Here is an 18,542-nt window from a genome sequence, read left to right as displayed (position 1 = left end):
AATTAAAGTGACCATGTGTCCCAAATCACCGTGGAATACCTTTCTTGGCCAATGCAATGTCCCTTAATTAAAATATTTTACATAAAGCAGTGCTTACATTTTTTTTTACAATGTGTACAGTTTTTATATAGAGCATTTTTATATTTTTATATATGGAATGTAGCTTAATGTTTAAATTTTTTAAACTGAATATAGTTTCATAGAAGAATATAACGAATGAATAAAATTGTATTTACCCATTTTTATGTGTATCTGAGCTCTTTGGTCGCAGACAGTACGGGTGCCTGCAGTGTCCATTTCCATATGCGCTGGCTGATCCTTGCTTCAGGCCGTGACGATCTAACAAAGCATTTTATATCTGTATATTTTACGTGTTCTAAACAAGTAGACCATTTCCAAAATAAAATCCCTGATTACTAACATTAATAACATTTCTTCATTCCTGATCTTTGTAAAAAAAGGCTGACTACAAGCAGTCCAAAACCACCCACTCCCACCAGTGCCAAGTCAAAACACCCATTTAGCATAAGAATATAAAGTGACTTGTTTGTGTTTGTGAAATGTTATTACCAGCAGAATTTAGGCATGACTCACCCACCATACCTCTCTGAATTGTTTAGCCAAAAAGTCTTTTTTTGAAAACATCGGTCTCTGTTTATTTCTGTCTGTTTTTACAAACATTAGATTTTGAGCAAAACTCTTGTTTTCAATTATAGAAGAACTAAAGGGTAGGTTCACGAAGGTACTCAATGTTTTGCACGTTCTTGGATTTTGAAATGACATTTGCAATCTGTTCATATTTAGTAAGTGGTGGCCAACGATGCTATGTCTTCTTACTGCCAATTAGGCATACCTCCAAAGTATCCCAGTTTACTCAGGACAGTCCCAATTTTCAGGCATTGTTCATCTATCCTATGTAGCTTCCCCATTGTCCTGCTTCGAACTCCCCTAACAACCCAGGGAGCAGCACAGATCTCCATTGCAGCCCTCTTGTGGCCACCTTGAGGCGCTCTGCAGCTGAGCTGTCAAGGTGGAGTCCCACTCCTGGTCACACCGCTCCTGGTTCTGGTCAGCCCCCTGGGTCCGCCATTCTCCCTCCTCATCTCTGGCCATACAGTCCAACATAGGTGTCCCTGCTGGACAGTTTCATTGGTTGCGATGGTGACAACTTTTCCAATGTAGTGTAAGGATCATTTTTTTAAATGTACCCATGAATAATTTTAATACTGGTTTGCAGGCCTACCAGTAAGATAATATTGTTGAGCGGTAAACCCAACTAAATATGACTGCGTCTGGGCAGATTTACTAACTGAAGAAAAACTAGGAACTCTCCGTTTTTGGTCTGCAAGCTTCAGAAATTGGAACGGATGTGTCCTTAATGTTGGCGAGAGAATTAAATTGACTAAATTGACTCCTTTGAAGCATTGAGCCCACTCTTTCCCAGTGCCTTCCAGATCTTTTGGACACAATATTAACTCCTTAACCTGGACACCCCCTTTCTCCTCACCTCCCATAATGAGCAAGAGACTAAGACTGTCTCCCCAGAGCTCTCTATTAGTATTGGTCTAGCTGACCCTTAGCACTTCCGCCATTGTTGGGGTACAAGTCCCATTATCCTAACGTACCCACGGTTATGCTGTAATGACACCCCCTGAAAACAATTAAACATAAATCATATTTTTTACATGCATTTTAACTTCATGACTCCAGTCCACTGTGGGATGAATCAAGAACATCTCTATTGTATGTAAAAGGAAAGTAGTCTTCTTCAGTGATGTTAATGTGCTGGGCCCACGGACTAAACAGTGACTTTTGTGTAGATGTTACAGGGAGGTCGACCCATGGACCATGTAGTCCTCTCACCTTTTTCAGCAGCCTTATTTCCCGAATCTAGTTATTCATAAAAGGTCACGATAGCAGCTGATGAAATACCCCTGCTGATTAGTCCTCTTTTACCACTTTGCAACAAAATTGCCCTTTATACAAAACCTCATTGAACTTTGTAGCAAGATTAATGCAAGGTAATCCCATTGATGGCAAGAAGTGAAAAGTTCTGGTAGGTTGGCTTCCTAGACACTTGCACAATGGATACGGTGCAATCTTGAACAAAAGAAGACAAAAAGGGGGAAAAAACTGCTAAAATACATAAATAATAAAACAATAAATCACTTTATTAGTTTGCATACGTATGTTTGGCAGAGGGTGAGATGCAGCTAGTTCCTTATCGATATCCTGTCCTAAAGTTCTCTCTTTTCTCTACTTCCTATCCTTACAATGGTTGCCTGAACCAATCATCAGCAAACAGCGACTTAACAATAAGGCAGAGATAACTTAGTGGGGAGGAATAATCAAGCAGATGAAAAGAGCGGGAAGTTAAATTCGATGATCCCAAAGTATAAACCAGACATTTTCTATTTTACGCTGTAAACACGTGAGTTTATGTAGTGTATAGAACTGCTAAATGTAGGATTTAGTATCTATATAATATAATATGTAAAAAAAAAGTAAACATTATAGAAATCATGCTTTACTTTATGTTTTAAGGTTTTGGCTGCATTGATAGGCAAATGACAGTCAAGCAAAAATATCAATTGTATTGTATTTTTAAATTAAAATTAATTTTCTATACTTTTAGATGAAATCTATCCATTTTTTTTTAAATTCTTCTTCATCCGATTAACACAAAAGGTTGTCTTTTTAATCTATTTGCCAATACAGTGCCGTTCTTCATTATAAAAAATCTAGTAGTTTAATGAGAATCCGTCCTGTCTCATTGCAATATAATAATGATTTTTGCATTTGATTCTATATGTTTATTTCGACTGCTAATTCTTATTTTGAGGACACGCTTTTGAAAGGTCTGATTCTCCTTGCTTAGGTCAGACAGTACTCTCTCCTGTTCTAACCAGAAGGGGAGAGTAAAAGTCTGAAAAATGTGTTCTAAAAATATTATTTGTTTTTCCCCCAAATAAAATATGCCATTTACCTAGTACATAAGTATGTGGCCCCAACGTAACATGACTAAGGCAGAACGCTATTCATTGATAGTTAACTCTTTTGTAAATATTGAATAGAAAGTGGAAGAGAAAATATGTATGCATGTCATCTACTCTTTAAAAGAGGTTTTTTCAAAAATAGCGTCTGATTCTGTCCCACCATTATACTAACCAAGATTTTTTTTTAATTAAAAATAGTTAATTCAGGTCTTTGGTTTATTTTATTTTTTTTACCTTTAATTGCCATATCAATGAAAGCCATGAGGATTTTGACTCCTCCACAAACATTGCATAGTAAAGTACTTTATGACTACTTCGATAGGCATTCTTTAAAAATATATATTTTTTTAAATGAATGAACCATTGGGAGATGCTGGAGCACCTCTGTGTTCTGACGATTCTCGCCACCGATTGGCTGTGTTCCACAAATGTGCACAAGGGGTCGCCTTAGACCCCCCCCCCGTGATGTTCTCTGAGCTAGTGTTGGAGCAGACTTGCAGGATCCCCCCCATGCATTTGCAAGGTGGGTATCGTGATAATCCCAGCTTCATATGGATGCCAAAGTAGCATTTCGGAAGATGATAGTAACACAGCCTCCACTAGCCACTCACTGTTTTTGTAGGGGACTTGGCCTTGGAAGAAAAGAGATTTAGGCTAAGGCAGAGGAAAGGGTTTTTTACAGTAAGGACAATAAGGATGTGGAATTCTCTGCCTGCAGAGGTAGTTTTATCGGAGTCTGTACAGACGTTTAAACAGCAACTGGACGGATACTTGGAAAAACATAATATTCGGGGTTATAATCTTTAATTATGGGGAAAACAGCTTATTGATCCAAGGACAAATCTGACTGCCATTTTGGGGTCAAGAAGGAGTTTTTTTCCCTGGTTAGTGCAAAATTGGAAAGAGCGAAACTGGCGTTTTTTGCCTTCTTTTGGATCAACAGCAACAAATTAACAGATATAAGAAAGGCTGAACTGGGTGGATGCATGTCTTTTTTCAGCCTATATAATATATATCTAGTGTAAAAATCAAGATCAGTGGGGGGGGGACTCACTCTCACCACCATTTGCCAACTGGCGTATAAGCATGCTCATTTAGGTTGATGTTCAAGAATTGGCACACTAGTCTGGCCAATTGACTCCACTTGCATTACAGTTCATGCTTCTGTGGTAATATATTCACCTTGTTTTTGAGCCCTTCTAGCGGTTATTGCTCACTGGTTTTTCACGTTTTTTCATGTAAATATTTGAATTTTTCCTCTAGGAAATGGCTCATGGAAGAGAGGAGATAAGTACGACCTTGAAGCTAAACAAGCATACTCATCCCTTCAAACAGTTACACTACTCAGGACTGTGAAACCAGAGTTTGAGAAGTTTTCCATTGAGGTGAAGAGTTCGGTTGAAAAAATTGTACATAACGAAGACGACTACGTAAGTGCTTGACCACAAGCCCTGGTTCTGTAGCTGTCTATAAGACACTATATAGTTGAATGAAAGGTATACATGGAACACGCATTTCTTCTGCGCTACTTATTTCCTGCAAAATCTTGTAATTTCCTGCTACGAACGTGTGTTAACGTGCTCAACAGTAGCTCCACCATCTCAATAACCCCATTAGGATAAATAATTGGGAACTCCTGGGGCTGTAGGTATCATAGCTGATTGGGGCTTCGGGGGGATAATGAGTGGCATCACTCAGGGGTGTATCAAGATCAGATGGGTCCCCGAGGCAACACTGTTGCAAGGGACCTGCTCTAAGTAATTTTATGTACATTGTAGGTATACTTCACTTTTTTTACACAAGTATTAGTCAGTAAAATCTAGATCCGTGTTCGAAAGCTCCAGTCAGTGGAATGTTGGGGATAGAAGGGGGGATTGCAGGAATAGTTAAGGGGACTAACCAGCAAAACAAGCGTTTATTCCAACAAAGCTGCAGAAGAGTCAGTTATAACAGCTAACTAAATATCCAAATAAAAGAGGAGAAAGAACTTCACAGAAGAAACTATAAACAGAACGTCTTTATTTATGTCGTGGTCACTAAGCAGAGATACTGCTGTTTCACTTATGTGGTCACTTGATATAAATAGATACACAAAGGCACAATGCACGTGCAGACACATAGACAGATACAAATACAATCACATGTATTATTAATAATAATTATTATTTTTTATAGCGCCATCAAACTCTGTAGCGCTGTACAATGGGGTAGACAGGCAGACATAACAACTAGTATATAGCGTAACAATTTGACTTGCACAAACAGGTGAGGAGGGCCCTGTTCAAACGAGCTTACAATCTAGAGGGAGTTTGGGGTGTATTATACAATAGGTAAAGTGCCATTGGTAGGGATGGACCAGCTACACTAGTGTAAGTATTGCAGGAGAGGGACTAGGAAAGGTGACAATGTCAATAGGTAGGACCAACAGCATCAGTGGGTGGGGCCGGCAAAGTTGTGGGCAGGGTTAGCCCCAAGCGCTTTATATTTGTATGGGGGTAGGATGGGGTGCATGTGTCCAAAAAACACTCTCACGACACGGAGATATCTGGCCATGACTCAGAGAAGTGGCACTTCACCCAGAGTGTCCGAGCAAAACCTGGAGAGTTCCTAGGTATGCTTAGCACCAGGGTACTTGGGACAAATGCCAATTGGTAATTCACCCCCCCTCTGCATTACTGCCTTCCTGCTTATTTCTTACACATTTAGGTCTAGCTCTGTCATATTGTATCATACTTCCCAAGAAACGTATGTGCTAAATTTATCATTCTAATCTTGACCCATAGGTCATATGATGTATGTTTACAGGATGGATGTGGTGTGATGGCTCCCTATGTGTCATAAGTACAGTAATAGTTACAAATCCAGAAATGCAAGAAAATGTAAACAAAAAACCCAATTATGATTTAATTCAGATAATGTGGTAGCATGACTAGTACCCTGACATGCTTTCAGGCCTAAAATGATAATAATCTTTTTATAGCTTGGTGATTTGTACTATTTGCCCAGTAAAAAGGGGGCATTGTCTGGAACAATATAACAATGCAATGGACTGGTGGACAAAGGCTGACGAAAATAGATGAAATCTAAAGCAACTATTTAGTGATGAAGCGTTTGGTGAAAGGCGCAGTTATGGTTCAGTGAGCTGACTCACTTGACGTTGTCTAAGGTGGTTATTTTTAGCTAAACAGCAAGTTGACCTGGTTGAGCCCAATTCTCAAGTAACAACATATATACTATTGTCTTACATGACCATTAATATACATGGGATCCAAACTCACCCAACTTGATCCAGCGGGCAGGAAGTGACATCACATCCACTTCCTGCATGCTGGATCAGTCAGCACACAGCATGGAGAAAGAGAGACAAGCCATTCCTGCATGTAAGTGCTGCAAGCAGAGGCACAGGCATGCTGTTTTGAGCCACACATGACAAGCTGTTTGGGGACAGAAATGGTACAGGGTGCTTTGGAGGCAAAAAGATGGGGTACGGATAAGCTGTTTGGGGCAATCATGGCACAGACAAGCTGTACAGGGAAAATGGTGGCACTGTGAGACATTGGTGAAGTCAGGGGGCCCCGGAGGAATTTTAGCAGCAGGGCCAAGTGGTTTCTACTGACACCCCTGTCTCCAGACTCTCGTAGGTCTGTGTGTGTCTGCTACGGAGTGCCGAGTTTTGTCTGTGTGTCTGCTACGGAGTGCAGAGTTTTGTCTGTGTGTCTGCTACGGAGTGCAGAGTTTTGTCTGTGTGGCTGTGTGCTGACGCTGCAGAATGGTAACACACTGAGTGCCGGCACGTGATGTCCTCCAAGTGCACTGCTAGCTGGAGAAAGACATTGTGTGTCCCCTCGTGAAAACACCCCACTAGATCACCAGGGAACAAGTAAGCAAGTCCAGGTAGTACAGAGAAGAAGAGAATGCTGGGATAAAGCAGTTTACAAATGTGTGCAAAAATTACATTTTCTTGTGGGTGTTTATACTTTTTAAAGTGGGGGAGGGGAACAAAAAAAAATACGAATCGCCTCGGTTGCCAAATATTTTAGGTACGCCCCTGCTACAGGTCCAGAGCAGTATTCATGGAAAAGGGCTGAAGGCACATTTTCCTCAAAGCACTGACCCATATATTCCAAAAATACAATACAGTATTTATATGAAAAAAGTTAGATTGAAAGTCTAGAAAATAACTATTACAATAATTTAGCTCCTTTTTGTGTTGTTTTGGCTTCCACTTGCATATATATATATATATATATATAAATCTAAGCTACATTTTCACAAATACTAAGCATTTGTCCTGATGAAAGTCTAATAAATAGACTGAAACGTTTCTGCAGTTTCTTGAGTGATTATTTAAAGAAGTCCCTGGAGTGCCGGTAACTATTTTTGGATGTTTTATGATTTGCTGTTGCAGCTACTTGGCACCGGGCTAAAAAGGTGGTTATGGGTGTGCAATTGTTAATTTTGGACATTATATATATATATATATATATATATATATAAATATAAGCTACATTTGCACAAATACTAAGCATTTGTAGCCATTTTGCTTATATTTAATTGCTGTATAAGTGTTTCTTTAGAATTCTAAAATTTGCTTTACTTCAGTACTGATTGTTGGGCATTATTTATGGGTTGAATTCGAGCCTTTGGATATCGCAATAAATTTGTAATTGTCTTCAAGCGAGGTCCTGGCTGGGTCACTCAGAAGCATTCATTCACTTCTTGCTGATTCAGTCAGTGCGCCTTTGGCTCTGTGCTTTGGGTCATTCTTCTACTAAAATGCAAATTTCCTGCCGAGTTTCAAAGTCTTGGCTGATTCTAACAGGTTTTCTTCTACATTCGCTTGCGGTGTCCACTATCAATTTTCTTTTCTATCCCGACAAGCTGAAAATAAGCATCCAATTATATGTCCATGCCACTGCTATACTTGACATTTGGGTTGTATTGAATGGCTAACATGCTGTGTCCTGCTGGTGCCAGATCTGGCATTTGGCATTTGGCATTTAAAAACGATAAAAAGAAAACTTTTGTCTATCTTTTTCTTAATACATTTCCCAAGTATTATTTGCGTATGTTCCCCCCCCCAACACCATATGTGAAATCCAATTCAAACATCGTAATATAATAGCTTAGTTAGCAAGGACCTCCACCTCTGGGCTCATCATTACACTTGGGGTGAAGCCTATGGGAGAAATTGCATATAACGAGGCATGAGAACAACTCAACCGAGAAAACCGAGTGGAGACAGAATGCCATAGACATTTTTCTGCTCTAATAATTATTATTTTAAGGTCTGCTTTAATAAATGAGCTATAGGGACTATCTACTAAATATAGTCCACCTCAATTCCAAAATGTTGGTATTTGTTATGTTTTTTTTTTTCTTATCTTCAAGGCTAGTTTTTAAAAATTACAGAACAGTTCCATAGCCTTTTCCTTGAAATTCTCACAACTCCCTGCATGTCGAGATAACAGGGCAGCTTATTTAGAATGAGAGGGACCTAACCCCACAACTCATCCTTGACGTGTCTCCAGAAGGAATGCAGTGTTGTATATTCTTATAATAAAAGACAAACATAGGCACGAATCCAACATAATCCAGTTTTAATAGAAAAACATTTAACTTAATGAAAACCATAAGTAGTGTAAGTACCTTGACCATGGACGAGAGTTTATATTTAATAGGTAACTTGAGTTTATTAGACATCATTTACATTTTACATCATAAAGTAAGCCGAGATAAAGTGGCCTATTTATTTTTTACTTAAAACATGTAAAGTAATATATGACTTCACATTCAGAGACAGCGTTTCAAGCACGCCATTATATTAAGAAAACTCAGACTTAACCTTTTTTATGGTGATCAACAAGAAAGTCTCTGTATTGATGATATCATTATGGAAATGTGTCTGGAATATGACACAAGTGAAACCTTTTCTGGCACTTTTCTATATTTGGAGCTGGTTTATTGGTGCAGTAGTTTGTATCCAAATTTCTTCTTGGGGAATTTTTCCGTAACTGTATTTCACTACTGAAAAATACCAGTTAACAAAGTTGCCAGGTACGTAATAGAGAAACTTACCTGGAACAAACGTTTTTTCTTTCCCGTGTATTTTAGTTTTCGGGTAACATAGCATACAGTAGTTTAGCATTATAAAAATAGTACGTTTTGGATTATTTTCTTTGTATTATAATTATTTCCTTTATTTACTGTACTTATTTATTTAAGTTAATTTAGTGGTGTATCTCAATTTAAGGGAGAACTTCAAAAGAGTTGATGGATATAGATTAATATCAAAATGCTTGATTTTAACATTAAAATCAAAGCTTAAATGGATATTCTCATAATGTTTTTACATAACAACGGCTTATTTGCTATGTACATGTGCATCGGCTTTGATACCTTACCATGAGAATACATTATGCCCATACCAGGGAACTGGGTTTGACTGAGTCTCAGGTGAAGCTCTGTTTCCCTATGAGGTTTGGGTTACTACTATAAATCAACTGGCGCGGAAGTAGGGTTTTTTCCACCCGGTCCCTTTAAAGACTAACTGCGGCAACCCGTATTCGCAGTCACACACCCTGGAAAAAGGGGATTTGACCAGCAAGCCCTCGGAAGTTCCCGGGTATGAAAATGCTCTATGGTAGAGTTACAGGTAGTGTGAGAATTTTAACATGCATGGGGATAAATGTATGTCTATCCGAAACCTAAGATCAGACCAAGGGCTGATTATGGTTTGGAGTTTGCGAAAGAGGAAACAATGGATAGCCTAGATTGGCTGAAGGTTCTTATCTGCCATTAGATTCTGTTTGTCTTATTGCCTTGTCGTGAAAAAAATAGAATGGCTTGGTTGTAATTACCCAGAGACATCCTCTTTTTGGGAAGAAACTTCAACAGCATTGCTATAAATCAGCTCAGTGAGTAGAGAATATCACTCATGGGTTATGGTGACCTCCAGGTCTGCAGATTACATATTTTATGTACAGTATAAAAAAAAAAACGACTCAAAGAATTTTTTTATTTTTTTTTCATGGGACTTCCGCTAAAAAATTCTTTACGGATGTATTATTCTTTAAGGTTTATATTTCGTTTTAACTGTGTAATCTCTGAGGCTGTCCTGCACAACAACCAACCAACCCCAGCCACACACACACACTATTACTGTCGTTGTCCTCAAAAGTCTCCAAGCGTTAAACTGCAAATGCAAATAACAACTTTGAAATATTGCACCAGACAGCACAAGAAATCCAGCGTCGGACTTTTCAGATTGGGCACTAAACAACATTCCTTTATGCGAGAATAATTCCAGATATCGAGGTAAATATTTCGCCGAATACAGTCTGTAGTGTTTTCAGTTGGGTAGTACATAGACAGCCCACTTCTATAAAATAATTCCCAACACTTCGTTCATTGGCTTTTTTCAGATCAGATTCAACTCGAGTTTCTAACTTCTTAATGCTACCTCTGTTTTTGGCATGAAAATAATTCAGTAAATGCTGTTTCCATTTCATGATCGGTATTCTGAAATCCAGCATGTTTACCCCGTTTTTTATCTTGGAGGCCACCCATACAACTCAATCTTATAAATAAATATATAAAAATGAATATTTTATTTATATAGGGTCAACAGATTCTGCGGTGCTGTACAGTGAATGTAAACGTATTCAGACAATAGACCCAGATGTTGCGAAGGGCCCGGCTCCTTGGGGCTCACGTTGACTTATTGACTTACAAGGATTTACATGGTCCTGCTGGAAACCACCAATGCCAAAGATATACATTTTATATATCAGCCTTATATAGAGTCTATGAGCAAATGTAATAAATGATACCTTTTTATTGGTGAACTGAATTGCGTTAGATTACAAGCTTTTGGGACTTTTCTTGGCCTGTCACATGCGTTTTATCACTGGGCTGATAAACCCCCCACAGAGTGATATTTTGTTTTATTCTGCACATCCAACTCTATTAAATCCGGCTTTTGTATCTTCCTACCACATTCATTCCTGAGATAGTGAGCCTGAAACACAGGATACCAGGGATAAGTTAAAAAAACGGTCACCAGGGATTGGTATAAAAACCACAAAAAAAACATAGTAATGCCTTCATCTTTTTGGCATTCCGAAAAGAAAAAAAAAACGAGGTTGACCCTGGAAAAACAAGTCAGCGCAACGATTTTTTAAAGACAATTTCTGGTTGAAAAATTAAAGCAAAATGAATGAAAATAAACTATATTATATGAGGTTAGCAGAGAAAACCACACTACGTAGAATTCAGTTTGCCTTAGGGTTAGAGATACTTCCAGTCCCTGATTTTTATATTAATGCTTATATTGTGTCTTTTTTATTTAGTTTTTTTATTTATTGTAATGTAACCGATAAACAGCAGCAGAAGTTTGTAAAGCAGAGACGTCTCTTATCTGTGTCGCATCTAGTCTGCCTATTCTCTATCTAAAAAGTGCAGCCTTCACCATACATTTTTTTTTCTCCACCCAAAGAGCCGCTGAAATGACTTCTTCCACCCTCTTAAAGCAATAACGGCTTTATTATGATGTAATATATATATAGTATGTAATACTAACGCTGAAGTTCGAAATGATACAAAGTGTGAAGGTTTATTAGTTTAATAAAATGGTTGTATGTTGTTTTAATATACAGGGGTCAAATCCAGTTCTGGCTTTTTTCAAAGGTAGTTTATTTACTAAGAGGTTTGCAGGAGAGTTGCAGTTTCGCTTTGCTGCCTTCACTTTAAGTAATCTCACCTTTTTAAACTATGTCAGGCGCACACAACTCCAGTCCTCGAGGGCCGTGAGCAGGCCTGGAATTATGTGTATCTTTTAATGACAAGAAGCAGTTTGATGAATTTTTAAGTGAGATGCCTGTTCTCAACCTGGGATAACCAAACATCTTGGCATGTTTTAGCCCCCAGGGCTTGAGTTGTGCACCATTGAACTAATCATTATGCAGGGCCGGCTCAGACCTTTGGATAGAGAAATCTGCCAGGCATGGCCCTTTACAAGGCATTGTGAATTCAGAAAGTTAAAATCAAAACTTTCTGCCAACCGGTAGTGAATACAACAGATCTGGCTATTAGGTTCATTCTGAGTCTCCTACTCCTGTGTTTCTGAACTGTTGTCCTCCAGTATGCTGAATCTTCTTTTGGGCACAGAGCTGGAAAACACAGTAATATTATATTAGCCCCCCCCCCCAGCAACTCTTTAGCATCTACCCTGTGAGATAATAAGGGCAAGTTGTCAACCACTAACTTTGTCAACAACCAACCACCATCCAAAAGTACCCATCACGTCAGCTAACTTCCAAAAATGATACCCTAGCATCATAACAGAGCGGGCAATCGGCCAGTCTTTGTTGACATAATCCAGACTTCTCACGGCTCAAACAAGTCATTCACTAAACAGATATTTTTGGATTTAAGACGCAGGAATCTGTACATCTTTTTAATGTATTGAAATAATATTAAGCAAAACAATGAAGCCAGAGCCAATTCTTAAAATCAGAGTTTTTTTGGCCATGTATGCAGAGGCGCATATAGGGTATGGCAGCCATGGCACGTGCCATGGGCGCCATCTCAAGGGGGGCGCCGGTGAGCGGCTTTTAACTGCAACCGCTCGGCGCCCCTCATTCTCCTCCACGAGCCCTCTACCCCCGTCCCGGTGCCGGCATTTCATGCAGAGCGCCGCAATATGCCACTGATGCGGAGGAGAGAGAGGGGCGCCTAGCAACCGCTCGGCACCCCTCGTTCTCCCCCGCATCAAAAAAAAAGAAGACAGCGTTTAAAAGCCGCTCGCTGGTGCCAGCTGCTTCACTGCTGGGCGCCGTAATATGACGTCATATACTCAGCAGTGAAGCAGCGGGCACCAGCGAGCGGTGCAGGAAGACAGAAGCACCGTCCTCCCGTCGCTGGACTTCAAGGTGAGAGAGAAGGGGGGGGAGAGAGGGGTTAAAAAGTGATAAGGGAGGGAGGGAGTTAAAAAGTGATGAGGGAGGGAGAGAGGGAGGGAGGGAGTTAAAAAGTGATGAGGGAGGGAGGGAGTTAAAAAGTGATGAGGGAGGGAGGGAGTTAAAAAGTGATGAGGGAGGGAGTGGGTTAAAAAGTGATGAGGGAGGGAGGGAGTTAAAGTGATAAGGGATGGAGGGAGGGGGTTAAAAAGTGATAAGGGAGAGAGGGTAGATATAAGTAAAGAGTGTGCATTAATGTGTGGATGCATTGAGTGAATGAGGGAGAGCATGAGTTAATGTGTGGATGAGTTGTCTGAATTAAAGTGTGAATTAGTGAGTGACTGTAAAAGTGTTTGTGTATCGTAGATGTATAATTGTGGAAGGGCAAAGATGGCACTAGCAGGAGGTTTGAGCCTTGGGGACCAAGATGGCACAGGCAGGGTGTATATGGGACAAAGATGGCACTGGCCGGACTGTTTGGGGACAAAGTTGACTTGTGCTGGGCTATTTGGCGACAAAGATTGCAAATTTTATGTGTGTAATCTGGGCGCTGGTCAGGTTCTATGTGGGCAGTGTGGACGCCAGGGCTGGCTTTGGGGCGTGCAACCTGTGATCTATGCCTGTAATTTAGGGGGTTTTAAATATACCTTTAATGCCGTGTTTTTATGTGAATTCCAATTGATCTTTACCTGCAAAGCTGGGTTTTTGTGTTATTCTGTAGATCCATATCTGCTATGCTATGTTTCCATACATTATTTATGTGTACCTGCAAATACAGGGTTAATATGTCTTATTCAGTTGATCTATACCTGCGATGCTACGTTTCATATTATTATTGTATACCTGCAAATACAGGATTTGTATGTCTGATTCTGTTTATTTGATATATACCTTCAGTGCTGAGATCACAAGTGAATTTCAATTGATCTGGGTTTGTGTGTTGATCTATACCCGCTATCGGCAGCAGGGACTAATATATATATATATAGGCAGCAGGGGCTAGTAAATGGGTTTTAGATATTTGGACAGGGGCGCAATTTCAGTGCTTGCCATAGGCGCTATTTTTAGTAGATACGCCTCTGATTATATACTATCCATCAAATATTTTGGATGTAATAACTGTTGACGTATACATTTATTAGCAGAGTGGCTTGTACAATGTATATGTAACATTTGTGGTGGTTTTTTACTTTACACAGACTTTTTTTGTTTTGTTTTATATTGTTTGGGTTTTTTAGCCCTTTTTTTTTTCCAAGCAATGAGTCCGTGAGTGGCAAGAGTTCCGTAAAGCATGGTTCAGAGGGATCTATCTCTTGCTCCATTCTCAACTGACAGCTGGACCTCCTTAACAGTAATACACGGAGGAATCCTCTCCAACCATCTGCTCATTTACTGAATGGAACACGCCATTAAGAGATTGTTTTTTTGCCTTGCCTTTGAGTATTATTTTTGTTCTCAGTAAAGATACCATGTTTTTTTCTACAGAAAGCAAACTCTTATCTTCACAACGCAATGCTTTAATCACGTAGCCTTTCTCAGAATTATTTCCAGCCCCGTAAAATCTTTTAATAAAAACAATCAAAAAACCCCCAGACCTTTGTCCTATAACGCGTTTCTCTCGTGTTATTGGCTAGTCAGCGCTTAAAACAGGACAAAATGTATTGAGATATTTTGACACAATATTGGAAACAGGTGAAAGGGTTTTTATGTTAAGGCTTATATAAAACCAAGGAATCTATGGAACCTGTGGTTCCAAAAAAATTTTGAAGTTCCGTAAGTTGAACGGGCTAGTCTGTATTTAAAGGGGTATTATTACACAGCTTTTAGCATGACTGCATTATTATTATATTATTATTATTATTATTATTATTGTTATTATATTAAGCAGCGCTTCTTACAATACATATATTCAAAGGGTCTGACAAGACTAGAACTGACAGACTAAGACAAACCGATACATTAGGTAAAGAGGGCCCTACTCGCGAAGAACCTATAGTTTGTTCATTTTCCAATACTTTTCATTATTTTGGAGATATTTGTGAGGACAATGAAGCAGAGCCCTGTGGCAAAAGATGGCAACAATTAGAATATTTCCTCCTTCCCCTTTTGTTGAGCGGTAACTTATCAAATTGGAGAAATAATGAATGGTTTAACAAAAATCATGAAAATCGTTAGAACAGGACATTAAGGTTGCTGCTCCCATAGTTAAGCAGGTATATTGCACGTTTTAATCTGTAAACACCTGTACTTTTTATTTGATTAAAAAAAAAAGGTACAAGAAAGAACCAAACAACTGTATCTTTTGAAAATGTTTGGACACTGAGATGTCCAAATGCAAAAATGTCAAGTGCTTGTTAAATGTAGAACATCAATAGGTTGGGCTCAATGTCTTGGTCAGTCTATTTTGTCAGCTTGTTGGGGGAGCGGGGGCCAGAGCGGAGCCTATTAAAATGCTACGTACTCCTCCAAATTTGGGTCCTTGCATATTACATGTGCAGAGGCTTGGATGGCCCTGGTTCCACGCATGATATGCAATGGCCTGCTCTTCCAAACCACACTTATGCCCAAAGTGTATTCCCAGGGTGGGCACCAATAACAGGGTGGGACTGGCCACACATAAAGGCATGGTAGCCCCCATTAGAACTTAATGGGGCAGTGAATGGGCAGAACTGGGGAGGAAACCAACGCCTCTCCTCTGCCCAGAGATCCAAGATACCTGCGGGAATGGCAGCACTTCACCTGGAGATCTCAGATCATATCTGCCAGGTGTGATATATAAAAATGATCTTGATTTTTATGCCTCAAAATACAAAAAGAATCATCAACATCATTATAAAAAAAAATACTTTAATATGCATAAGTAAAAGTGAATGTGGAAAAAAAATACCTATTCAATTTTACATTTATATATCGATTTGGCCACTTTAATAAAAAATAGCAGATCTAGAACACAGAAAATCACTGTTATAGCGCTCCAAATTTTGGTTCACCAGAAGGGCCTACAAACTGGCAGGATTAATGACAGGCAGGCTTTGTGTTTATCCTGTCTATAACAGAATGGAGGCAAATTTTTTTTCTTTACGCTCTGCTAAGGAATAATTTGTACAAATGAATAGTTCCATTCAGCTGCAAGAGTGCTTGGCTAATTGTGTTTCAGAGTTTAAGAGCAAACCACAAGCTTGTCTCCAACTGCGAGAAAAAAAATTGCATAGCAACACCGTCGTGATAAAAATTATTCAATTCACTAAAATCAATTACAACTTTTGTAAAAAAAAACAAAAAACCCACTTATTTTAGGAGAGGGACATTGAAGGGCAGAACACACAGAAAAATACATAATGTATTGAAAATCCTAAATCCTATTTATATTTGTTCCATAAGAGTGATAGCATGTTTCTATACCAAATATATAAATATTAGATCGCTTGGGTAAATTCAACTTGGAGCATCTTAATCAACGGATGTAAATTAATTTCAGGTAGTTTGAGACTTAATGATATTTGGGGGCCTGATAAGTGTTCCCCCTGAAACAATGTAGCATTAATGATATTAAACACTGACTCCTTATATAATTATGTGTGTATGTTTGATCACTAATGTGATTTGTCTTATTGTATGTGATGTATACACACTATTTAATTCCAAGGTTCACTCCCCTGGAGGTCTCACCGTCCATTTTCATAAAGTTGGGGAGTTATCAGGACCAAACTGGAGAAAGTGGGGCTAGATGCTCCATTACACAAATAGGCAGCACCAGAGGCTCTTATATATGACACATGCATATAGCCATATTGGTCCAAAAGAAGATGGAGTCTTTAGTTGAAGACGATACCTTTTATAGTACCAACATAGAGTTAGATGTAGGCACCTAAGAGGGTTTTCAGATGGACTCTTTTTCCATGTGAAGAAGAGGGTTCTCAGGTCCAAAAAGCTCATGTAACTTCACATCATTTTCTAGGTTGGCCCATACATGCATGTACATATGGAACAACAATTATTTTATATTCCTATTCCAATAGAACAGGTCAGTATGTTTAGTGTCATAGCTATGCTGACTCGCCAGTTGCCAAAATCTTTTTTTTTTTTTTGGCATGTGAGTTAACAATGCACACTTTCATGTCCTTTTGAAGTGAGAACATGTTCATTAGGGACGTGTCAGCAAAGCTGTGTTTGATTACAACTGACAGTGTGACAAACGCCTGGCTTTAACTTGAGCCAAAAGTAATGGCGGCGGCTATCGTCTTACCCTCACAGCAAGGCTGGAAACAAAGAATAAAGATAAAGCGGAACAGCCACTGGTTAATTATTATGGTAACTAACACTGAAGTGAAACAAAATTATTAGTTCCATGTGCGATAGTGAAAATATTTGACATTCATTATTGTTTTGGCTGGTTTTATACTTAATGTCTGCTCTACTCATCAATCTCCAAATTCACTTGAGGTCACCCCCATAGTTAAAGGGACAGTATAATCTCCCAGACTGCCTCGCCAAATAACAATGCATATTAAAGTACTCGAAAATGCATTCTTTAAAAGGTTAAAAAATAAAATCTCTTGCCTTAAGGAGAAGCTGCAGCTCTCCCTAAATAGTCAGGCAATTCGCATCACTGATTGGGTGCTTTGAAAGTATGTATATCATAGTAAGTGTATCGCGTGTCAGGGGATGTGCTTGGCCAAACACCTACATGGGAAATGGGGGGGGGGGTGCTAGGTAAAGAGCAAATGCTAATGGCGGGGCCCTGCAGAAGTCCCCAAGGATTTGGAAAATGAACACTGCGTAGATTTAAAGAAACCAATCAGCGATCATATGCATTAAATTGCATATTTTGGCTGGAATGTCCCTTGAATCCCAAGAGTTTCTGGCTCTGGTATCAGAATTTTGCAGGATGAAGCTTAACGCAAGCAGGATCCTACCTCAGATTATAGTCAGGGGCAGGCAGTAACCAGCTTTATGGCAGGAATTTCACTTAATACCCCTTTAGGCAACTATGATTTCCACAGTGGTGTCCATGTTTGCCAACCCTTAACTGTAGCCTCATCTTTGCTTCACCTCGCCTTTTGTCTTCATGTGAAGTTTGGAAGGAAGCTGACTTGGATCACTAATGGAAAATCAATATACATGCGTGTGCTTTCCCCTCTCTTGCTGTGTTTTTGTAAACTCCTTAAGTTATATCAACGTGTCTTGCTGTGACTTGGCATTCTCCTACTTTCTGCAAATGAAATCTTGTGTTGTCATCACCATTCCCTGAGAACGTTCAGCAGAGACTCGCCTACGTCATCAGCGTTGGCCACGTACCAGATCCAGTAATAAGACAGGGAAGCCCGTATGATATGTGCACAGTTTTGCGGAGGAAGGGCTGAAGCTCTGAGATAGGGATAGAACGCTTCTAAACGAACAAAACCTTATCTTAAAACTTAAGAACGTGCAGCAGCAACTGAATTTTTGCCATGAAAACATGCTTCTAAAAGTTGTTGCTAGTAGTCTTCTGAACAGGTATTTTGTGATGTATTATAAAGAGGGCCTCTCATCTACGGGGTCCGCTTCTTATAGGCAGAACATTTATATATATATATATATATATATA

General features: G+C 39.3%; 1 protein-coding gene across 1 annotated transcript in view; it reads left to right on the top strand.

Moving 5' to 3' along the window:
* The window catches only part of LOC149284249 (atrial natriuretic peptide receptor 3-like), a 49,118-nt gene that overhangs the window by 13,483 nt on the left and 17,093 nt on the right, over positions 1–18,542 (top strand). The window contains exon 3 of the mRNA XM_089497013.1: positions 4,260–4,426. Within this exon, the coding sequence (XP_089353139.1) occupies positions 4,260–4,426 (167 nt within the window). The remainder of the gene's footprint in view (positions 1–4,259; positions 4,427–18,542) is intronic.

The sequence above is a fragment of the Sceloporus occidentalis genome, unplaced genomic scaffold (genome assembly GCF_023333645.1).
Source record: "Sceloporus occidentalis isolate IW3139 unplaced genomic scaffold, rSceOcc1.0.p SCAF_97, whole genome shotgun sequence".
Classification (NCBI taxonomy): Eukaryota; Metazoa; Chordata; class Lepidosauria; order Squamata; family Phrynosomatidae; genus Sceloporus; species Sceloporus occidentalis.
The sequence above is the reverse complement of the archived record's forward strand: the minus strand, read 5'-3'. Positions and strand labels throughout refer to the sequence as shown.